The sequence below is a fragment of the Haemaphysalis longicornis genome, unplaced genomic scaffold, assembly GCF_048455015.1.
Source record: "Haemaphysalis longicornis isolate Haplotype H1 unplaced genomic scaffold, Haemaphysalis longicornis Haplotype H1 scaffold_8, whole genome shotgun sequence".
NCBI classification, from domain to species: domain Eukaryota; kingdom Metazoa; phylum Arthropoda; class Arachnida; order Ixodida; family Ixodidae; genus Haemaphysalis; species Haemaphysalis longicornis.
This window is the reverse complement of record NW_027526445.1, coordinates 173,717,818-173,742,162: the sequence shown is the minus strand read 5'-3', so window position 1 is coordinate 173,742,162 and position 24,345 is coordinate 173,717,818. Positions and strand designations below refer to the sequence as shown.

The 24,345-nt window shown below is 49.2% G+C and overlaps 1 protein-coding gene across 1 annotated transcript in view; it reads left to right on the top strand.

The window, feature by feature from the left end:
- The window catches only part of LOC144149877 (leucine-rich PPR motif-containing protein, mitochondrial-like), a 54,324-nt gene that overhangs the window by 6,715 nt on the left and 23,264 nt on the right, over positions 1 to 24,345 (top strand). The window contains exons 5-15 of the mRNA XM_077681591.1: positions 57 to 143; positions 1,475 to 1,513; positions 10,731 to 10,923; positions 14,836 to 15,118; positions 17,093 to 17,130; positions 17,231 to 17,419; positions 18,372 to 18,459; positions 18,737 to 18,831; positions 20,704 to 20,761; positions 22,153 to 22,238; positions 23,034 to 23,105. Coding sequence (XP_077537717.1) covers positions 57 to 143; positions 1,475 to 1,513; positions 10,731 to 10,923; positions 14,836 to 15,118; positions 17,093 to 17,130; positions 17,231 to 17,419; positions 18,372 to 18,459; positions 18,737 to 18,831; positions 20,704 to 20,761; positions 22,153 to 22,238; positions 23,034 to 23,105 — 1,228 coding nt within the window. The remainder of the gene's footprint in view (positions 1 to 56; positions 144 to 1,474; positions 1,514 to 10,730; positions 10,924 to 14,835; positions 15,119 to 17,092; positions 17,131 to 17,230; positions 17,420 to 18,371; positions 18,460 to 18,736; positions 18,832 to 20,703; positions 20,762 to 22,152; positions 22,239 to 23,033; positions 23,106 to 24,345) is intronic.

The following is a 24,345-nucleotide window of genomic DNA, read 5'->3' as shown; positions in this document are numbered from 1 at the left end:
TCCGTTGGTGATGTCCCACTAATGGTTGTTGTCCCTCGCTGTCGCTGTCCCTGCAGCAAGATCCTGGAGCACATGAAGAGCCAGGACCTGGCCATCAACGAGCGGGTCTTCAACTCGCTCATCCTGGGACACTTCCGCGCTGGGTGAGTATACTCAACCCAGGTCCAGGGTAGAAGAAGCAAGGGCGACCCAGTGCTGAGGAGGGGGAGGTCATGAGCGAATGAGCGACTCATTTTCTGGCACCTCAAACTAGCTCAATGATTGCTTCGTGCTGCTATGTTGAAGAATCTGAGACACACGCTGTGTCTTTGGGACCAGGGGTTTCAGTTTCAGTTTATTAGGGACTCCGAAAAAGTAGTACAGTAATAATATCACACAGACGAAGATCCCAAAGTTGAAAACTATAATGGGACACTTGATAAATCATCATCATCATCACCAGCCTATCTATGCCCACTGCAGAGCAAAGGTCTCTTTCATAGATCTCCAATTATCCCAGTCCTGTGCTCACTGCGACCACAAACTTCTTGATCTCATCTGCCCACATAACTTTCTGCCGCCCCTTGCCACGCTTGCCTTCTCTAGGGATCCACTCTGCTGCCCTTAATGACCAACGGTCATCTTGCCTTCGCATTACATGCCCCGCCCACGTCCATTTCTTCTTAATTTCTACTAATATGTCCTTAACACGCGTTTGTTCCCTGACACACTCCGCTCTCTTCTTGTCCCTTAATGTTACACCTATTTCATCGCTCGATGAACAATAGCAAACAATTAATTTGTGGTGAATGGTAGCGATGAGTAGATGCGTCATGCCTCCCCCTTCACGTTTTCGTTCCCACGCCTTGTGCTGCCGCTTGCTGTGGCCTCCAGCCAGCTTACTGCCCACTCGGCAGATGTGAGGGGCGGTGGAACAGAGGTTAGATGCGTGTGGAGAGAGGTATCTGGGGGACTCGCGGAAGCCGGACTGGTTGCCCGAGAGGGAGAGGCATGCCCAAATGTGTCGTGTTTCTCTCGTTGCCTTTTGTGGGCAGGGAACACTACCACTGAAGAAGCTGGCTGCGTGAGCACCCCGCAAGGTTCACTGTCGCAGAGGGGAAAAAGCGATCGTGCAGGGGACGTGATGATGATGATGATGAGGGGGAGGTTTTGTAGCCATGAAGGGCTGCCTTCTGTTGTTTGCAGTATTTCAGCACTTTTCTTGCCACTGTAGTATCCCTGTACATTCATGCGCGAGCAGTGATTTTTCTGTCTCGTGACGCTCTTAAAAGAATAGCCCAGCAGACGATAAGCTCAGCTGTTTGCGGTTTCTGAGCGTGCGCTTAACCTCGACGTGTTTGCAACTTGGCTTCCGTTATACGGCGCTGAGGCGTGAAAAGTCACAGCTCATGCGAGGCAGTAAAAGATTTGGCTGTCTGTACATATCCCACGAGCTGGACTGTGTGTCTGAAGTCCCCCTCTCCACCTTGTGCAGGGATCCGGAGAGTGCCTGGGGTGTCCTGGAGGTCATGCGGTGCGTCGTCCTTCTTATTGCCTGCTACTCTAATGTGGAGCTGTCTGGGGGGCTTGGCCTTCACATTCTAGAAATGCAGTGTCTAGAATGCTGTTCAGTGACATTTGAATGCTAATGGGGGACATGGCTCTTAAAGCTGTTTCTTATAATTTTTAAGTAAACTCTGTGAAACTTGTCACTCTTGCTGCTTTCCCCCCACTGATTTCAAATATGGCATCATTTTTTTAGTTGGTCAATTACTTCCCAAAATAATTAGAGGTAATTAACCATTTTTGGAGTAACAATAGACAAAGCGGTGTTGGTCATAAAACTGTAATCTTTACATTTTCCAATACTATGAACACTGGTGAGTGCAATAAGACAATTGGTTTTTTGATGCATCGCTTGGAACTAATTTTACAGCTCATTCTTCAGTGTTTGAAGTGGGCACTCAAAATGGTTCCTTGTCACTGGTGCCACCAAGGTTTAATGAGCTGTAAAATTAATTCCAAGTGATGCATCAAAAAACTGATTCTCTTATTGCACTCACCAGGGTTCGTAGTGTTGGAAAATGCAAAGATTACAGTTCTATGACCAACACAGTTTTGTCTATTGTTCCGTCAAAAATGACTAATTATCTCTAATTATCTTGGGAACTAATTTACCAAATAAAAAAATAATGCCACATTTGAAATCAGTGGGGGGAAAGCAGGAAGACTGACAAGTTTCACAGAGTTTACTTCAGATTTAAAAAAGTTTTTTTAAGAGCAGTGTCACCCCTTAAAAGGGCCACGCAGACAAAATACAAGTTTGTTTTGTTCGAAAGATTTGGGGCTTTATAGTGCCCCCACCGCTTGTCCGGCAGCAAGTGATGATTTATTCACTGAGAAGATAATCAAAATTAAGTTAAAATTTTGATTCTCCCGCCAAATTGTGTTTTCATGACGTCTGCAATGACGTCGCAAGAACAGGTCCTCCAGTGAAGTGCACTGTTCAGTCTGCAGCGGACTGCGGAGCCTTGTTTGCCATCAGTCCTTCTAGATGGTGCCACTGTACTGCTCCACACCGCTATTTGCCTTTGCTTTGTTGTTGTCTGTATTTGCACCTGGCTTGTTTTTGTTACAGTAGGTGGTAATCGTTTTGTGAAACATGGGGTACCGTATTTATGCGATTGTAGGTCGACCCTTTTTTTTTTCAAATTTGACAATCCAATGTTGGGGGATCGACTTAGAATCGAAATCAAACCGTCTACCGCTAGTAACGGCAAGAGAAACGAGAAATCGGGGGTGCTACGAGGTGGGGACAACTTTGCACCCTCGTTCCCACCGTTATGGTTTAAAGTGTGGACAGCATGGGGCGTTTTCTGCTCGCGAACATGCGCCGCGCTGACGCTGCCGCGAATACCACCCGCACCCGCGTGCTACGCGCGATTGGCGGCGGCAACATGGCGGCGTCACCAGCCACTAAGAGGTGCGTGTAGCTCCAGCAACCGCTTCTAACCGCTCTTTAATTAAGATATCACTGAAGGCACAAACGAAGGCGGTTGTGCAGGAAAGGAGCTGATAATGTGGTCGAAAACGACACTATAAAGCATCATCCGCGCCGCTAGGGAAAGCACCAATCAAATATCTGCCACCATGGTAAGCCTAAACATCTAAGGCGGTGCCAGCCAGCTGTCCCGAGCGCTTTCAAACTGCCGCCATGAAGAGTGCGCCTTCCCATTAGGGCAAGTCGTCAGGCTCCTGCCACTGCCGCGCTTGTCATGCGTCATACCGACGTGGAACTAGAAGCTGTCGCTTGCGCAGAATCGGCAACTCGGGTGTGAAAAAGGCGCCCGCGCAACGCCGACGCGCATGAAAAAACACGTCAAGAAGCGTTTTATTCGTCTGTAATACTAAACAAAATGAGTATTAGCGAATCTCTTGATTCAATGAGCGGCGCTAACGTAGCCCAAATCATATCACATTGTTCAGTGCACTTCCGAACGCGATGGTGGGAGGTTATTCGCTCAAAAGTAAATTGCGGGCAGCCGCTTGCGTCGGCCGCCATATTGTTTGTTTTGGTATCACGCGGCAGTGGCCGCTGCCAGTTGCTTCGATGGTTGTCATCTCGCAGTGAATGTGTTCTTCCCGCTCAACCCACAGCGCATGCATGGTTATTCCGGGTGCTTATACAAAAGCTTTTCTTTTTAAGTGCGAATGCACTTTATAAGCGACCCCAAACCATCCACCGCCGGCGGCGGCGGCGGCGGCGTCCGCAGTCGTGTAAATCTTACAATCTATTGTATTTACTTACAATCGTGTAAATACGGTATGTTTGACAAATAGGGTCACGTGAGACAATGTCGCTTACGCCAATCGGCCAGGCAACCCCAAAGCACCGAAGTGCTATATGCAGCTATAACAAGCATACTGCATGCAGTACCAACAGCAGTGCACATCAGTACATGTACGTTTGCGTGTACTCTTGTAACATCCATTGTTTACCTCACCATGTTTACTGCTGTGAAATTAATATGCATTACACTTAAGTGGAAATAGCTCGTTGTGCAAGCTTATAATTTTGCGTGCAATTCAGTGAAAGAAATCACTCAATAATTCAAAGCTAAAACCCATCATATTGGTTAATTGGAAGCTATTTTGAATAAAAAAGATGGCCATTTCTCGATAAAATTCAAAATTTTAAGCACCAAAATACCGCCATGCTCTGCACCATGTTGGTGCCATTGCAACTGAGGCAGTGCACAGTTGATAAAGCGGCAGGTCAGTTGAGACTGGCGCCAGCGTACACACATCTGTCTTTTCAGTCCTGCAACCTTCTTTGTTGCACACAGCACCTTCTGAGCCGTTTGCGTGGTGGATGCTTCAGGCTTCAATTTTAGCAATAAGTCTCTACTATCAGGGCAACTCATGTCGTACGCTCAAATTGGCAATGACAGTCGAGATTCTGCACAATATCAAGAAGGGAGACGTGTTGCAGACGAATAGCAGTGCTGCTGTTGGGCTTTTTGTTTTACTGGAAATTTGGTTAAGTGGAAGTTTTTTGCGGTCCCCAGGGGTGGAACAGCTGCGCTATTTGCGCTGTTGAGCACCAAACTTGCTTACTTGCGCCATCCTGCACCGAACCTCCCCTATTGCGCCAAACTCGTTTATCAGCGCCGTCATGTGCCGCAGAGCCTGAATTGAGTGACGAGATACGACTGCCATGATGCCTTGTCCCCGAAAAATTATTTATTTATTTATTTATTCATTTATTTAGCAAAAGCACCCCTAAAGGCCCTCACGGAGGAGGGTATTACATAGGGGCTGGTCAATTCAGCAAAAACAAACATACGAACAAAGATATACACTGGGAGAAATAGAACATGAAAAGAAGAGCGCGTGCGCGAACACAAATATGATAAATGTAAAATTAGCTCGAAATAACACACAAAAATAAACTCGGAAGAAGCAACAACAAACAAATCTCTGTAGAAAAAGAACGATATGTCAGAAGTTATGCAATAAAAAAGTGATAGTTTTGTTTTCAATTCACAACTTCCATGAGTATTAGTTGATTAAATTTAACAGCATCAATTACGGCAGCTATGTGTGATGCCAGTGCGTTCTAGTCAACGATTGTACCCTGAACGAATGACCATGAATAGTTAAAAGTATGATATGCTAAATGCTTCACTTTGAAAGAATGGTCGTGTCTAGGAAGAATGGAAGCTGGTGAAGAAAATAAATCATCATGAAGCAATGGGTGCTGATAAGGTTTATGAAAAAGTGATAACCTTGAAGCTGTGCGCTGAAACACGTGTTTTGGGTTTCAAGGTGCTTATGGTTTCGGTTTTATCAAGGCTGTGAACGGCCGCAGGCACTAGGCGCGTTCTCCGCCTTCACTTTGGATTTATTTGCACCGCATTGGCACGTTGCGGCACAGGCACTGAAAAAATAACCAAAAATGAGTGAAATGTATTTGTGTCACATCCAAACAGATAGAAAAGAGAATAGGTAATATTCTCATAAAAGGTTGTGGTTTCTTGGAGGGGAGCTTCGATATATGCGACCATTTTTAACGAGCGTAGCTGCATGTATTGAACCAACAGGGTCATGGACACTTTGCCCTCGCAAGTTAATTCAGTGAAACTTTGTTGTGAGGTAATTATTAATTTTTGCATGTGAACTTTGGGGTTAGCTTTGCTTATGTGGAGGATGGTACACTCTCGTAACGTAGTCTACGGCGTGCGTTCGGTGACTCTCAAAACTGCGTGATGGGTGAAGACAAGGCTATGTTATGCTTTGCATGCCCTGAAACCGCTGTTCGATAGAAAAAATGCAAGCAAACCCCTTATTTTACGGAATGCCGCCGTGAGTTTGCTTAACACTGCTGTATGCTGGAAAAGCGAGGCCTTTTCCAGCAAACAGGCCTGATCCCGTTATACTCTGCGCCACTTTTTGAACGGTGGTAACGCGGCACACTTGCTGGGGTGGCAGACGGATAACTCGCACATTGTAAATTTCCAGATATAGTGTGAGAACTGCATTCCTGGTTCGGAGTAGGTTGTAGTGCATGGTAGAACGCTTGATATACAGTGTAGACCGCTTATAACGTATGTCGCGGGAGCCGCGAAAATCCGCACTATAAGCGGTACCGCACTATAACCAAAACGTGCGCGAATTCAACCAAATCGCCACGTACCTCTCAAGTCATCCTAAATTTTTTATCACCCAAACGCACAACGCCTAAAAACGAAGGAAGGGTCTTTATTTCGTATTATTTTTAACATCAGCCGCTGCTGCCGGGTCTCACACATTGCAAAAGCGCGGTCTTACAAACGGCGAGTGCGGCTTTAACTTCCATTGTGTTTGTGTTTTGAAAGACCATGGCTGCGTTTTTTGCGTCTATGAAGATGCCCCAGGACATGATAAGAAAGGCCAGCAGGATTTTTTTTTACCCCACCTTGCTTTCACGATGCCGAAGGCGGCTGCTTATCAGCGCAACGTACTGGTGGTGGAAATCTTCGCGCGGCTCGGTTGTTTGGGGAGAGCGGTGGCTTATCTGCACAACGTTCTAAAGCGTGAACCGCATGGAGCGATTTCTCGCGAAAACGTGCAGCGCACGCCGCAGGCGCGGCGACGCCGGCGCGGATACAACTGACGCAATGTGTGCGGCGCGGTAAGAGGCAGCAACATTGGCAACATGGCGTCGGCACTGGCCGTGAAGCGGTGCAGGCAGCTCCAGCGACCACATCCAACCGCTCGCTGAAATGCCGCACGAGGCGCAAGCGAAAATGTTCATGCAAGAAAAGAGCTGATAATGTGACCGCAAAGTGGAATATAAACTGCCATACATGCTGCTTGTGAAAGCGCCCATCAAAAAATACCGCGGCGGTAAGCCTAAACTAAGGTCCCTTCATCTGATCGAGGGACTTTAGCCCCTTTAGCCTAAACACCTCTGGCGCGGCTAGCCGGCTCGGAGCACTTCGAATCTCCCGCCAATAGGTGTGCGTCTCTCCATTGGTGCAAGTCGTCAGGCTCCTCCCACTGCCACGCGAAGAAGCCACTGCGAGCCCGGAATCGTAGACGCGAGCATGAAAAAAACGCATGCGCAACGCCGACGTGCACAATTCGTGTGCGAAAACGGGCCATGCGGTTCACGATTTATAGAAACAACTTGCCACGCACGGACGGGGAGCCGGTCGCTATCTTCCGAGGTGCATCAAGCAAGGGCAGCTGTGGTTATCACGTACGCGCGAACTAAAGGGTGCCTATTTTTTGCTTCTGTGTCGAAGTTAGAGGAGAGCAAGGGGTGCGCGCTGCGTCAGATGGCCGATTTCATCATTTCTTTTTTTCTTTTGCTACCCTAAAACGATGCCCCAGCTGCGCCGGTCGATGAGCAGACCCGCCGAAAAACCGCACTATAAACGGTATTGTGCTTCGGCCAACCGCATCTTAAGCGGTATGCTTATGCATTGAGTTCTATGGGAGGCAAACCGGTGGTCACGAAAACCCGCGTTATATCCGGTCCCGCACTGTAAGCGGTTACGTTATTAATGGTCTACACTGTAGTACAGTTGAACCCCAGTAAAGAGACACGTACCGGGGAGCAGTTTATTTCTCTTATACGAGATGTCTCTTATTAGCAGGGAACCATGTTTTCACTTACTAATCAGACCCTAGTTCAATGTGGGCACCGTATGACTAAAATAAGCACAAAGGAAAGCTACAGCACCTTGCAAAAGGCTTATTCTAATTTATGTTTTGCCCCCAGAGTTTATGAAATAGTTCTGAATCTTTGTTCGCTTCATGACTGTATTGACACTGTTTTTTACAACCGATTCTACAACCTTTCTCTTCTTTCATTGTCTGTGGAAGATGAATAATCGCAGGTGTCGAGTTCACAAGCCTGATGAATAGTAGTAAGAGCACACAGCTTCTTCCACTGTGTGTTCTTACTACTATTCATCAGGCTTGCAGGACTCGACATGTGCGATGCTTCTTGATTGGGAGCTACGCGATTGGGAAAGCGCACTGCGCATTCCCGATATTCTTGGCTTGCGCAGAAGCCCACGTGCGGTCGCACTCGTACGCATGGTGTTAAGCTTTCATTGCATTTCCATTAACAGGGCTTCTCATCGCCATTAAATAGCTGACTAAACCACTGTGTGTTTGCTGAAGTTATCATAAATAGCTACTGCGGGCGTCTGTCGTTCCCTTTGATTCCACAACGGATGCAACTGCAGTTAGTGACTGGTGGCACCGCATCTAAAGTTAAAATGTCTGTTACAAGCGAGCTCGTTGACCAAAATTCAAGGATAACCTGTCCTTTAATAGCCAACTACCTTCTACATCCGATGTCTGTTACAAAAGAGGTTAATGTAACGGGAAAGATAGGGCGGCCATCCATGTGGGGGAATAGTGTCTCTTATACCCAATTGTCTCTTACATCCATGCCTCAACGAGGTTCAACTGTAGATAAATGGATTAAGGGGAGATGCGCGTCGAAAAATCGCGTTTTTCGCGGAATTTTTCAGTTTTGAGATTTTACCTGTAAAATTATCTTTGTACATTCAGCTACAACTACGCAAAAGATCAAGGCAAAATTCGAACGAGAAGTTAGTAAAAAATCAATTTTATTCAGCCACGGTGGTTCGAGAAAGTGCTAGTTTCGTCGCAAATCAGCAACTTTCGATCGTCTGCATCTCAACAATGCGGCGTCTCCCGCCATTGCTGTTTGCTTGGAGAGGTTGAGAAAGCCTTCCTCTAGCCCACAGCACCTCCGACAGTTTCGCATTTCGGCCCAAAATAATAAAAAAAGGCACGTTTTGGCGCCTGTTTCGAGCACTTCTACTGGACATTTAAATCACGTGGTGCTCTACCGAGGCCGCCATTGGCCTACACGGAGACGTTGCTGCGGCGAAGCACCGAAGCCTGCATCCGTCCTCGACTGTGTACGGCGACTCAATCGAAGTCTGTGTCCCTTTTTCTGCGTTTTTTTTAGTTATCTCTTTATGAACGAACCGAAAAAGCGCGATTTCCGAGCGCGGAAGGCTTGGACGAAGACCCCGTACCGAGGACGGCGTCGCAAACCTCTACGGAAAGTGACAGCGGGAGGCAGCCGCCCGACGCCTCCGGTTAGCCCTAACCAGCACAACGGCCACTCGGACGAAATCGACGCCGCGCTGAACTTTGTGAGCGCTTCGGAGGTGAAGATTTGACTCTTCGAGAAAGATAGAGCAGCAAGCGATTGGAACTCTGCGAGTGCTGTGATATGCGATGTCAGTGCGCTTACGGTGCTGATAAGCGGAGCTGCTTGCCCAGCGTGCCACACCTGTACCCTCGCGGTACGCGAACCGGTCGAAAAACGGAAGGGCCTCTCGGCGTTTCTTGAGTTGCATTGTGCGAATAGTGAGTGCCCTGAATCGGTACTTTCTTCTGTGCACACCTCGAGCCGTGTTATGCCATGGTGACCTTGCGAACGGTGCTAGCGGAAGCCGGGAATATCGGAGTGGGAGCTCCCGCGACAGCTTCGCCGTGAACGTCAAGGCGGTGGTGGCTGCGCGAGCTATTGGCATCGGGCACGAACAGCTTTCACGTTTTTGTGCCTATCTTGGCTTGCCGACGCCGTTACATCATAAGAACTTTACTGCGATCGGCAAGAAAGTTCATACTGCGGCCATGAAAGCCGTGGGGGAAGAACCCAAACCGCTGAAGCTCGAGCCCATTGCCGAAACCAGGTGAAGAGAGCACGTCTCACGGACTCCATTCAGGAGGGTGCTAAGGGGCAAACATATGAACCAGGGGAGTTCTGAACAGCTGTGCTGTGTTTGAGACACATTGCTCTATTTTTGCAAGAAATTTCATGTGCTTTCATCATGTTTTTTAAAAATACAGATGTTTGAAACTTTCAAAAGCATTTTTCTCCATTTGTACTTTTCAGCATTTTTTACGTGTTGTGCAACACATTTCAGGTACTTCAAATGGTCAGATATGGATGAAATTTTGCACACAGCCTCTTCAAAGTGTGTAGAATGTCAATATCTATATGCATTTTCAATATCTCTTATACATTTTTTGCAAAAAATCAAAATGTTGACTCACAGCGCACAAAATACATACTTTTGGTGTTCCTGATTTTTTTTACAAATATAGGAATTATTTGAATACATTTTAAGTAGTTTTTGACATACTACTTTACCTAAGCAGCAAAACGAGCTATTGCAGGCTGCTCTAAACAAACATTTATTATGAAAAAAGATATGCACAAAAAACCCTATATTTTGCTCTTGAGGGCTGTCTCACACAAAAACTAATGAAGCTACATAAGAACTAAGCACATATTTGGAATCAGCATTAAAAACTCAATCTATGACCAAAGTTTCATAACTTTAGGTATAATATTAAAGAAAAAGTGTTTTCGAGGAGCATCTCCCCTTAAACTTACTTGGCAGTTGGCTGGCACTGTTTCCTGTGCCAACCCCCTTTTAAACGACCTTTCTGGCTGCTCCAAGCGTGCTACACAAGTCAATTTTGCCTGCTCCCAGGACTTCTCCCAAACCCATGGACCCTGCTCCACCCCTCTGTCCCTGTGGAGTTTGTATAAACGGGAGTCTACTGTGGTATTGTTGAACACACCCTGGATGTAGCATCCTGAAACAGGTCCGCTAGAAAGGAAATGGAGGTTGACCCTTGGTCGCGCCACCCATAGTGCCCTGGCAGTGGATTGAATCCCCCCCTTTTCCTACCTGTTGCAGGAATGCTCGTCTGGAGCCGACGGCGGACACGTTCCACGCACTGCTGTGCGGCTGTGCGGAGCGGGGCGACCAGGCGGGGTTGGAGCGGGCGCTGCGCGAGGCCGATCGAGCCGAGGTCTTCCTGGCCGATGACCGGCTGCTGGACGTCTGCCGTGTGTCGGCCTGTGCGGGACACGACAGCCTCATGGACATGGTGAGCCACCGCCACAGTTCTTCAATGTGTGCAGCGGTGGCGTAGAGGTAGAGCATCCGCCTCGCGTGCAGAAGGACCACGGTTCGAATCCCGGTGCCGGACGATTCCCACCGGATTAAAAAAAAAAATCCACATATTGACGGAATTGCAGAATGAGGCTTGGGGTGTGGCCCGATTTCGGCGACCATTGCCGGTAACGCACTCCCTCACCACAGCAGGGTTGGCCACCCTGGTGTAGTAACGGCCACAACCTCCCATGAATACGCCAATTAACACACGGCCCTCAGTCTCCAGTGGCTGTGAAGCAACTGACCACGGCGGCGGTCAGACCTGTGATGCAGCAGAGGGTGCTAAGAATCCCTGCATCCGGACAGGCCGCCATTGGAATCTTCAATATTCACCAGTTGCTTTAAAGGGGTCCTGAAATGCCTTCCGCCGATGCATGGATGTACATGTAACCAAATAAAGCAATGTATTAGCAATCTCCTCCTGCAAGAATTTTGTTAAAGCGATGAGTATTAGCTGAGAAATCGTAAATCAAAAACCGCGAATTATCGTCGCGCCGTATTTCCTCCTCCTTTCAACTGTTTCTTCGCTGTTGGCCTCCCCTCCCATGATGCTCCGCTCCTCAGCGGTGACGTACTTCCGCTATTGCGCTCCCACAGACTGCCGTCTGCTACGGGCCAGCTCTTTCGGCTTTTTCATCTCTGTAGACACCATGGACACAGGCTGGAAAAGCGAACGAATGACCTGGCCGCATGTGTGCGGCATGGCCTTGCCCTTTCGCGGTGTACGTAGCTGTAGTTGGTATCGGCGGCGAACTCGCAGCCGCGTGGGGAGAATCGTGCGCTCGTTCCCTTTGGTGCACCGCGCACTGTTTATCCAAAAAGCGCGGTCTCAGATGTGGCCCCGCTGGTGCCGGGTGTTATTTTGCGGTGGTTGTAATTCCTACTACCGGCGGCATGTGAAAAAAGACATTTTCAACCGACACAGAACCCGTGCACAAAACGCGCCGGATCGGATCGCTTTATCAGCGGCGATGAACGTGAATGCGAAGAGCAAACCAACGCTGCACTCGATCAGCGAGAACCCGTGTTCTGACAAGCTGCACCCATGTGTTGCATTCAACACTGACGGGAAAGCGTTTGTTTGCACTTGTTTGGATAGTCGTAAAATGTCCAAACACTCCGGCACTCCGCTAGCAGATCAGCCGGCGAGACATTTCGGAAAACATTTGACAGATGGCACCGTATGCATTAGTGTGTCGCTACGCCAAACTGATGAGACGCTGTACTAAAACTCCCATCGCGGTGTCACGTAGCGGGACGCAAAAATTTAGCGTTTAGCGTATGCAAAGGCCACAAACGCTGTACTAAAACTCTATTAGCAGCAAAATAGCGTGCGTATGTGAAACCGCTTGCGTTTACAAAGCTGCACGCCGAGCGCGTACGTTTCAAACCTAGTGACATCGTTTAAATACACTGGCAAGCACAGTGTAACGTAGTCAGATATCAACCGTATGCTCAGGCGACAAGCAAGAGCTTGTTTTATGTGGGGCGGAGATTGCGCATAAAGGCCCGTTCGCACTTGCGACGAAAGCGAGTGAGAGCGGCAGGAATTCCGTCGCTTTGTCGCGCGACGATCGTTTTTGTCAAATGGTCGGGACAAATTTTGTTTGCGCGACAGAATTCCCGTCGCTTTCGCTCGCTTTCGTCGCAAGCGGGAATGGAAAGTTCTGCCGCTGCCGTCTGCTACGCAGCTCGGAGGTAACCGCGCGATCTGCTCGGGCCGGATGAACGCGCACACTCCCGCATGGCAGCGCCCCAAGCGGCAGACGGCCGCGTACATCGCTCCCGGCGCCAGCGTGGAGCCCGCCCTCGGCACACTAGCCAATATATTTCAGGCACTATAATGGAGGAAAGATTTTTTGCTTGCGATGAACCTAGTTCTTTGCCCCTGTGTTTTTAAATACGTGAAGTGGTTAGCACGTCGTCCTCACGCAGCTCTGTATCGTCGTAGCATCGCTGATTGTCCGAACGAAGCTTGCAGCTAAGCCAATGCAGCGACCGAAGCTGTGTGTGTGTGTGTGCATCGCCTCCTGTGTGTTGTGGACGCGTTCGTTTCACGATGAAATGCGACATTGTACTTCTGCGGGTGGATAGTGCTTCCCATGGTCTGGATTATCTTTCTCGAACGACGTACCACTCAACCTCGCATGGGGTATGTGCAGTGTGCCTGGCTAAAAGCCTTCTCGCTTGCGCGCCAGAGTTGTGACTTGCTGCTCGTCCCCGCAAACCGGGTGTGAGGTGAGTGCCGAATTTACGACGGGCAGGAGGAGGCAACTCATCGTCTGTCAATCGCGGTTCAGACTTGCAACGCATGTTGTGACGTTGCGTTCGTTCGAAACGCATCTCTGGATTGTTTTGAAGTTGAATAAAATGTACGCGTCAAACCCGGGCATTCGGCTCAGGGCGTTCTCCGCGATTGCACCAAAGAAGTGCCACGGGACTTTCTTTATGGAACGTACTCACGTAAGATAAAATCCACGTCGTGTTATGGCCGTGTTGCATTCAATACAAACGGTTAAGCGTTTGTTTACACTTGTTTCGTTTGTCGTAAAATGTCCAAGCACTCCGGCACTCCGCTGGCAGATCAGCCGGCGAGCCGACGCTGAGCAGACGACTCATCTCTTTGCCGGAAGTGCGTGAAAAGCCGCCCAATAGCAGGATGTCTAGCTCATGACGAACATCTGGGAATCGATGATGTAGACATGTGAAGATGGCGGCGTCCAAAAACACGAAGGAAAGGGTGAGAAAAAAGCGACAAACTTTGCAACAAAAGTGTGAGCTTTCCGCTGCGCGTAAAAGAGTAATACTTGGCACAGGTGACGTTGGCGACCCAATCTAGCGATTGCGCTAGTTCGTTTAGTGTGCTCAAAATGCCTTTCAGGGCCCCTTTAAAGCTGAGGGTCAAGTGTATTGAGGCATTGCATTGGCACCCAGAAAAGGACAAAAACAGGGCTCTGCTAAACATTTATGTTTAATGACACGTTCTAATAAAATAACGGGAGGTTAAATTTGGTACTGCTTACTAATGTTTCCCAGTCGTAAGCACTTGAGTGCTTACGACTGCTGCCGTGATGTATGTATGCATTGTGAGCAGCTGTCATTAAGTTTCTCCCCTACAGTTCTTCAAAGTCAAAAGCAAAAATAATGGTTTTGTGTTTAGTTTTGAGCCCACGTCATTTTATATTAATCACAAGCGCGTTCTTGCAATAAATGCAAGCGGGTGCGCCAAGGTCAGATGCTACCGTGCCCAGTCAGAGGGTAAGATAACGGGAGGCGCTCCTGCCACAAGCAAGAGGTGTTTTCCAACAGCCTAGCAGCTATCTGCAAGTAATTGGCTCAGTAGATATGCCTGTTGTACAGCAATACGCTTTGCGACTGCATTTCTTCCCTCCGGTAGCGCGCTCTTTGTGTGCAGGTAAAAAAACTGATAACCATTGGTGTGTTTTTTGTCCGAATAAACACCACGTGATTGCACGTCACTCCTTTTTCTAAACATATTCCATTCTGCGGCGAGTGATGTGGATAATATATGGGCACATTTTTCTTGCCTTTTCACGTTGTGTTGGCGCAAATTTCACCTCAACAAAGTTCCACTTCATGAGATTTTTCCTGCCAGTTTCGTTGTTCTCGGATTTGACTGTACGAGCAAGTGAAGCAATAAGAAAGAAGGGCGCAGCTCCTGCACTGGCAGTTGGAGGTCGTTGCGACACGATGAATGACCTTGAAAAATGCAACGTAGTAGAGCTATCGCTCTAAAATGCACGCGGCAGCAGAAGAGGTCCCCTGTGACGCAGCAGTTGCTTAGCGGATGACGGTGCGTGACCTGGCATTTCCTGGTGTGCAGGTGCTGGAGCGGATGCGGCGGCTGGCGGGCTACACGCAGGACTGCATCAGCACGTGCCTGCAGCTGTCCGCGCGGGGGTGCCACGAGGCGGCCTACCGGCTGCTGCTCACCATGGAGACCCCCCGGTCGGAGAACCACGGCAACTTCTTCGTGGCCCAGCTGGTGCGCCAGGGGGCGCCCCTCGACCGCATCCTGCACTACTGCCGCGACCTGCACAGCCGCGGGCTCAACCGGCACGCCCTGGCGCGCTGCGCCGAGCTGGCCCTCGGCCGGCACCAGGCCGGTGGGTGTGCTTGGCAGACAGGGGGGCGGCATCAGGCATCAGCCAGACAGGTTTTTGTAACAGTTGCAGGAAGTGGTGACGTTTGTAAGGCTGCGTGTAAAAGATCCGCCCATGCACTCCGTACAGGTGTTGTAACCCTTTCACGCCACTCCTGAGATAACTCAGCCGACCTCACACTCGCGCACTCCTTGCCACACACAAGTATACTCGTGTTGCCTCTTTACCTATCTCCCTGCCACTTCCGAGACAACTCGCGTAAAGAAAAATGCTGTGGGCTTGTCATGCCATCTATTGAAAAGTCTCATAAACATATTGTGTCGGGTAAATTTTAGGCAACAGCTGGAGCGCATGTTTCTTGATCGGCGTCGCTTTGACTTGTCTCAGCAGCACAGTCAGAAGTGAGTTTTATTTACGTCGCCAGAAAGAATGATGCGGGTAGGCCTGGGCAAAAAGTGAAAAGTCATGTTGGTGGTGGTGGCAAGTCAGGTGCAAATAAAGCAGGGAAGGAAGTCTCGCTATCTGAGTGTTACCCGCCAGCTGTCACTATGTGTGGTGCATTGCTTTAAAGAATATCATACTAGAAATTCTCCCAAACAACGGGACATCCTAATTAGTGGGTAATTATTTCTGTAATTAATTCATCTTTTTTTGTCTTGCGTACAACTTTTTTGGGAGGATAAGGTAATCCTGAATAGTGTGTTATGTGTCCTGCAGAGCATCGTGGTACATTACTAGTTCTAAAATTTCCACCGAACGATCATGAAGAAAAAACCTCCAGGAAGTGAGCCATAAAAAGACCCACAGTGACAGGGTCAACCAGCGAAGCTGTGACGTGCAGCTGGTTTTCACCCGTGGCCTGTCCATTTTCGAAGTAACATGCAGTCAGTGTTTGCCATTACCACTTTGACACAGCTCTACCTGCACCACTCACCGTTGTCACTTGAGCTGGGCTTCAAGCACTAACTCGCTTCACACGTGCTCTGCTTCGATGGGGCTCTTTTTCGCTCCCTCCGGTGCTCCGTGCCCACTTGTTAGTGTCAGTAGGTGCGAGAGTGTGCAAGAAACCTAGCTTGTAACTGCCTCCAACAAACTCCTCACACAAAACTTCACTGCCTAGAAACACTCCTCTTACCTCCACCCTCACCTTACTCGCCGAGTCTAGCTCCTGCTGACTCTGTCTTCTTCCCAAAGGTGAAGATCCAGCTTCGGTGGTGGTGGTTCTAACACCACAGTGGGGGACCAGCACGAATTGCAGAGCTGGCTTGACTTGCTTCAAAAGGAGACTTCCTTCAGAAAGAATCCAGTCTGGAAACTGTTAGATTCCACCTTGCATCGGCCTCAAACTGGTAGTGAACTAGGGCCCTCTCCCTCTTTTTTCAATACCAGGGCCCTGTATTGAGTAGTTTGTGAGGAGTGTCCAGCCACAGTTAACACAAGCAGTGTGGTTTTTAAGTGCTAAAGCACTTTAGGGGCCTGGCTTGCCGTCGTATCCCGTCCGGGGTCACGGTATCTGGCCACCCTAATAATGCGTAACGTCATGCATCATGCATCCAAATAGGGGCTTCGAAAAGATCACCGCTTCACCTGGTTGGGATTGAGCCTGGTTTCGTCGCATCACAAAGCCGATGTAGAACCCATTGGGCCACACAGGCACACATTCCTCGTACACAAGTTGTTGGGGGTCATCTTAGCACTGCGCCGTTGCCACAGAGACCGCCATTTCTAGGCCGCAAATAACAAAGAAAAAGTGTGAATTAACACATCAATTACCCCAAATTATTGTAAACTCAACCGAGTGTCTCTTTGTAGGACATTTCAGGGGCTACAGTGCCCTCTCTTGACTACTTTCGGTGTCGATGCCACGCTGATACTGAAATTAGGCAAGAGAGGGCGTCACAGCCCTTTTGGCGAACCACTGCTCCATGCTTGACAGATTTCAGCGGAACTGGCTTAATTTTTCTTTTTCCTGTGCAGAGCTGGCCCTGGGCTTGCTGCGTGAGATGCACAGTCAGGTGAGTGGGGGCAGAGCGGTCCTCTCCTCCTTTCAATGTGGCGGCGGTGTCAGGGGTGACAGCAGTCCCCTTATCCCCTGTTCTCCCCTCGACGACGCAGGGCCTGCCCGTGCGGCCGCACTACTTCTACCCGCTGGTGCTGGCCCAGGCAGGCAACGAGCAAGCCCTGCTGGCCCTGCTGTCGACCATGTCGGAGCTCGGGGTGGAGCCCACCTCCGAGCTGCTCTCCGAGTACCTCCTGCCCGCCCTGGACACCCAGGACGCCGCGCAGCTGGTGGACAAGCTCAGGGTGAGCGAGCGGGGACACCGACTTCCCTCTCCCCCCACGTCATCACGGTGGGGAGGTGGGCTGGGTCTCCCCTGCAACCAGACTTGCCCAGTAATACACCAGTTGTGACCGTTGGTCACAAAATAGCCGTTGGTCATTAAGGGCAACAGAGTGGACTCCTAGAGAAGGCAGGCATGGCAGGGGGCGGCAGAAAGTTAGGTGGGCGGATGAGATCAAGAAGTTTGCGGGGGTAAATTCGTCGCAGTTAGCACAAGACCAGGATAATCGGAGATCTATGGGAGAGGCCCTTGCTTTCCAGTGAGCGTAGACAGGCTGATGATGGTGATGATGAGAACAGTAGTTGTGAAACTCGCCATGGCCCTCATGTATCCAAGGCCAGCCCCTTGCGCTGGGGGGCAAGCAGTGGGCAGGAGGTTGACTGTCCTGCCATCCATCGACACACAGTTGAAGTAGTACTCAGGGGTCATTGAGGCTGCTGCTGTAGAAGGAAACTCGTGGCAGCAGTAAGTGAGCATCACCTAATTTAATGTTCCTTAATTTGAAAAGCAAGGTTTGCAGTTAAACCTCATTACAAGAGACACTGTTACAAGAGACACTTGGTCATAAAAGACATTTGAATGAGGATGGTTCGATTGGTTCTCCTATGTTTGCCATGTTAGCAACACCGCATACAAGAGACCTTGGTTACAAGAGACATGATTTCTGCGTCTCTTGAGTGTCTCTTATAACAAGGTTTTACTGTATCTCATTAAGTTGCGTTATTGAGGAAACATTTAGCAAAGTTCAGTCTTTGTACCTAGCTAGGCAATAACACGCTTGCCCCCCCCTCAACTTTGTTGAAGCAAGGGTGCTTGCGGGGCACTGATTCTGAAGCGGAGTTTCTCAACTGGTGTACCTATACGGATGAACTCTGATAGCACGTGCGATCAGAAAGAGGGTACTGTGCTTGCAGGGCCTGGGCCTGAGCGTGTCGGCCGTGGTGAACCCCCTGGTGCGCCACTACCTGGATGCCCGGGACCCGGCCAAGGCTCTGGCCCTCGGTGAGTGTGCCACCCTCATGGGTGCACGCACATGGGTGGCTGCCACCACTGAGGGGGGCACGGTGGGTGCCCAGTGTGGTGTGTGCAGCTCTTCCTGGGGTTAGGAGGTGTGCGAGCAATCAATTAGCAAGCACCACCACCCCAGAAATTTCCCTTGTTGGGGAACACGGTCTTTCTGCGTGTGGTGGTCCTGTCGTTGTAGCAAACCTGGTCCCGGTAGCTTGCCACGTGCACCTTGTCTTGGTGCTGAGTGGGTTTTCGGTGCTTGTCGGTGCAGTGGACCAGTACCCGGTGAACTTGGCGCCCGCACTGGTGGTGCCCGCACTGGCGGCCTGCTACCGGGAGACACGCAACGCTTCGGCCACTGTCCAGGTGGGCTTCTCCGCTTCCTCGAGGTGCTGGTGCTCGTAGTTTCGTACTAATGTATGATAGAGGGAATGTGGCACCGGTGTCCTTGCAACCCACGCTTAAGTGAGCATGCCGTCACGTACTGGGCAGGCACATTCCACTTGCCCTTGGCAGTGCTCATCTAGAGGCTGAGAAGCTGCCCGTTGCTGCAAAGAAACAACAATAATATTGTAAAATATTATTTAGTGTGATTGTTAAGTAAACTATGTGAAACTTGTTAGTCTTGCTGCTTATCCCCCACCGATTTCAGGTATGCCACTATTTTTTTAGTCAGTCAATTAGTTCCCAAGATAATTAGAGGTAATAAGCCATTTTTGGAGGCAAAATAGAAAAAACAGTGTCAGTCATAAAACTGTAATCTTCATATTTTCCAATACTACGAACCCTGGTGTGTGCAATAATCGTAGTAGTTTTTTGATGCACCGCTTGTAGCGAATTTTACTGCTCATTAAACCTTGGTGTTTGAAATGGGCATTCGAAATGATTCCTTGCCACTGGTGCCACCAACATTTAATGAGCTGTGAAATTAGTTCCAAGCAGTGCATCAAAAAACCAATTCTCTTATTGCACCCACCATGGTTCGTAGTATTGGAAAATGTAAGGATTACATTTTTATGACCCACACTGTTTTGTCCACTGTTCCTCCAAAAAGGGCCAATTATCTCTAATTACTTTCGTAACTAATTGACTTACTCAAAAATAGTGGCATATTTGAAATCAGTAGGAAAAAAGCTCCAAGACAGGACAAGTTCCACAGAGTTTACTTGAAAATTAAAGGAAGATGTTTTTAAGAGCAGTGTCCCCCTGTAATTATTAGAAGAACGAAGCTCCAAGAGATTTATTTCAAGGAATTTTTTAGAAGCTTCACGCTAGGCAAACGAGAACAAAAAATGGTTACCCTTTTTGTGCTGAAACAACGAAAGGCAAAAAAAAAGAAACCTGTATTGCACAAGCAAGGAAAAGGGTTTGATCATCCCCATGGGGTATTGTGTGTATTTTCCTGTTTGTCGGCTTGATGGGAGGTTCAAATTGGCCGTCTGCCAGCCACTTCGACTTGGACTTCACGCGGTTGGTGTGTTTGCGCTCTGCTTTCATGTGCGGCCATTGAAGGTTAAGCTCCCGTCCACCGGTATTCGCCTGTTAGCTTGAGTCTGTTTAGCAAGTGGTCGGGCCCGTCGCAAACTGTGTACCTTTGCACATAAAGCAGCATCAAACGTGGTTCAGAAATGCAGTAAAACCTCATTACAAAAGATGCTGAAGGGATCCAGGAATCATGTCTCTTGTAACCAAGGTCTCTTGTATAACAAAATCAACCAAACCATATTCACTCAAATGTCTCTTATACCTAAGTGTCTCTTGTAACACTGTCTCTTGTAATGAGGTTTTACTGTAAATGCTGGGGTGAAACTGTGTAAAAGGTGGGAAATGTGCTGGTTTATCACCACCAGCTTCCATATGAAGAGGACCACATGTGCGCGGGCATTGTATAATGGATTTTCAATGCATTGTTTTTATGGGGAGTTTGTCGAGACTGCGGGGATTTGTCGTAAGCGGGTCGTCGTAAAACTGCGGGACGTATAATTGGGGCTCTAGTGTAGCATGAAACTCGATGCTGCTGCTGGCACGAGTCACCCGGCCATCAGTTTGGGTAAGCGAGGGCTGCTCCCCAGCCCCAGGCCACCCAACAGAATCACCTGTTGGCTGGCTTGAGGCTGGTCGTTCAGAGGCTGCCATTTGGGGACGCTGCCAAGAAGTGTAGTTGGAGACTGGCGTTCACCGCCTTGTCTCCCCTGGTACCTTGTTGGACTCAAAGACGGGCCCGTTCTTGTTGTGCAGCTCCTGGCACGAGCGCTCAAGGGACCAGAAGCCACCGCAACTGGGACCAGCCGCAGAGGTGGGGACGCTCAGCCCTCGTGTCAATCTCCCAGGCCATGCTGTGAATCCAGACTGGTAGTCTTGAGGCTCACACTGATATTAGACCAGAGCGCTTGGATGGGGCAGGAGAAGTGGCTGACTGGGCGCTGACTGACAACAACGAGTTCATTTCGCCGTGGCGGAATACATATCCTCAGGAATAAACACAAACGAGCAAAGGAGAATTCTCCTTTACTCTTTTGTGTTTATTTCCGAGGGCATGTATTCCGACACGGCGAAATTCTCCTTTACGCAGTTGTGTTCATTTCCGAGGGTATATATTCCGCTACGGGAAAATGAACTCATTGTTATCAGTCAGCGTCCAGTCTGTAACTTTTTCTGCCCCATCCAAGCGCTGTTGTCCAATATCAGTATGCACCAACAAGTCCACACTAGTACGCTTGTGTAGCGGGAGCTACACTGCCCGGGGTTGAGCAGTTTCGCGTGGCTCCTAGAGAGCCGTGCTGCGCATGCGCGAGGAGCAGTGTCGTCACACGGCGTACAGAACGTTGCTCGCTGCCCGGCGTCCCTCACACACCCCACGCGCCCAGCGTCTTCACCGACCTCCGTTTTGCACATGACGGCCCGGTCCACTTGATGATCATGTGAGGGGTGGCCGAGTGCAGAACCGATGGCTCAAGCGTCACCGCAACACTGGCGTGCGCTTGGGGAACCAACTTAGCTCTGGGGCGATTGGAGCCGCTTGATAAATACACACGTCACATAACGTGTATACAGTGTGTGTCTCATTGAAGCAGCAGTGAGCATGATAATCAAGCTAATCCTAGACAACCAGGAAAGCTGACAATAACCAGCTAAACCTCAACTCACGCTACGTATATCCTGGCATAGCCGGGCTAAGCCACTGCTAATTTTTTCAGTTGATGCTCATATGCATGCAGTAATGCTGCCTGATTTGACACTTCAGTAAGAGGTTTTGTTTCAAGAAGGATAATCAAGTTTGGCAGTATAGAGGCAAAGGTGTTGGTGTTTCGTCGGCCAACTCTGGCCATCTCTTGATGCTCACAAGTGCTTCTGCGGGGGCGAAAAGTGAAAATGCCCAAGTGTCGAGGTTTTGGTGTACGTTAAAAATGCCAAGATGGCCAAGTTTAATCTGGAGCCCTCCACTGCGGCGCCCAGGTATAGCTCCGGCGCATTAAACCCCACAATTAATTAAATGCTTCTGCACTCTGTTAGAGGGCAAGGAGGAGGACGTCACTGTAAGTTTGTTGCAGCTGTTTTTTTTTGCTCTGGAGGGCCCCCCCGTCAAAGGGTTCAGTGTAGTCCCGTAGGACCGATGATGCCCTCTTTCCCGCTCTGCTGTGTACCTCTTGTCCTTAATGGGGCTGTGTGTGGTGTGGGTGTGTCCAGACTGGGGCGGCCGCTTCCTGATGGAGAGCCTGGGTGAGCAGCCAGCCGACCACCTGGCCAGCCTGGTCCCCGAGATGGTGGCCCATGTGAGTTGCTTTCTTTGGTTGGGCAGTGCAAAGCATATGCTGTCAAGGGGAACAGCGGCAGAGCCAGTAGGGGGAAGGTCCATGCTTCCATGCCCCCCTTGAAATTCTTGCTGCCAGTGCCTTGCTCCCTGTTATGCCTGAACACAAAATCACTCCTGTGTGAGAGAGTGAGAGGGAGAGAGAGGAGGGCAGAGAGAAGTTGGGCGAAGAGCTTAATTTTCAGAATGCCGTTGTGTGCAGATTTGTTCCCAACCAGGCTGGAGTGATCAGCGGTTCTAGGTTAGGTGAACATTACCGGTTCATTTATTTTTTCAAGAAGGGGGAGGGGGTCAAGGCTGGAAGTTAGAATAGCAAACGCCGGAGATTTTTCCTCGGGAGAAATTTGGAATTGCGGAATTACAGCCGCTTATTACTGTTCTGATTCTTGTGGAGGCGGCCTTTGCCATTGTAACGGTGGCCACTTCTTTGCCCACCACCGAGTCGCTCGTGTGATCCGACGTTTCATGTTCGTCGAGGAGTGCTTTTTGTGTTCAGGTTGCATCGGCACCTGTCATTGCATAGCCATCGTAATCATGCCAATGCCAGAGGGGGAGCTCTGAAGGTCATTGTAAAAATCCGCTGAGTGGGTGTATGCAATGCCTTAAAAAAAGAAAAAAATTGTGGATACGTGTTTGGAGGGCAAGGCTTGTTATTTAGCACGAGAGAGTGTGCCGGGACTTCGCTGCCTGCCTGTGGATGGATGGCCTTTTTAGCAAACTACCGGGGTAGCCCATGGTGTGTGTATGTCTCTTGCAGAAAGTGCAAGTCTCCCGGGCCACTGTGGACACGATTCGATCGCGGTACAGTCCGAGCGCCCCCATTCTGGACGTGAGTACTATTCCTCGCACGTTTTGGGCAGCTCTAACCCTTTCGGCCCTGGTGTCGTCATTCGAGGACATTACACGAAGCACCTTCTATTGCCTTGAGAATAAAACCAAAACTGCCAGTTTTCTGGGCGCGAGTTCTTCAAGGATGCCTCTTGCGATAAACATCACTATACTCTGGAACAAGTTAAGAATGGCAATAGCTAATGTACGGTATCACTCCACCTATGCGACAGACTCGGATGTCAACCGTTCCAAGGTACACAAGGTACACAAGGTACACAAGTAAACCACACAGTGACCATGTCCGCCTGCTCGACTAGCATTGTTTATTTTCGTTCATTTAAATGTGTGGAAACTTTGTCGATTTTCACTTTACATCGAGGAGCTTTCTTTTGATGTAAGCTCGTCTATTCACGTCCAAACGTTCACAGGGAAGGCTCGAATTTGTATGAAGCAGCTCCAACAGGGCCATTCTGTGCGTGGAAGCGCCATCATTCTTTCGGGAAAACAATGTCTTTTCCAGTGAATGGAGCACTGGTTGACGCAAACTTCTTGAACAGCTGCGGCGTTTTCACCATAATTGGAGCGCCATGCTTGTAGCAGCTTCATCGGGGTGGTTTACATCACAGCAAATAGTAAAGTTGGGTGTGGCAGCCGTCCGCTCTCAGTGCTTGCGGTGAGAAGCGCAGTTATCTTCGGGACATCTTTTTGAGCCACTGCCCCCGTACCGAAGCGATAGGAACCCGGTGAAAACAAACTGGCTTGCTCAGCTGTATGTAGCAAATACCATCGTGTACGAAAAGTTCGCTGAAAGTATGATGCAAAAATGTTGCACAAGCTCTTTCAGCATATTCTGCCGCGAAAGCATTTCTTTTGGCTACGTTTGCCACCGAGCCTCCTGCCTAAATCAACCTTGGCATCTCAATCACTGCAGCTAGTTTATGGAGAATCTATTCATTCTGCTGCTACACTGCCTCTACAGAAGCCGAAGGCCAACCAAGACTGCGCAGAAAATTTGACGTGCGCTGTTTTTTTTTTTTTTTTTCTTTTGTTTACTCGCCAAGATTTTTTTTTTTTTTTTTTTGTCTGTTTTAGGAGCGAAGCCCCTTAGGGGATGGGGCTGTTGGTGTCTGCTGTCGTCGTTATCATCGTAATCGTCGTTTCATGTAGTCACGGTAGTAAAACACCGGGAAACTCGTTTAGGCCTTGTGCTAGGGAGCTTCGTGCTTCAAAGACGAGAC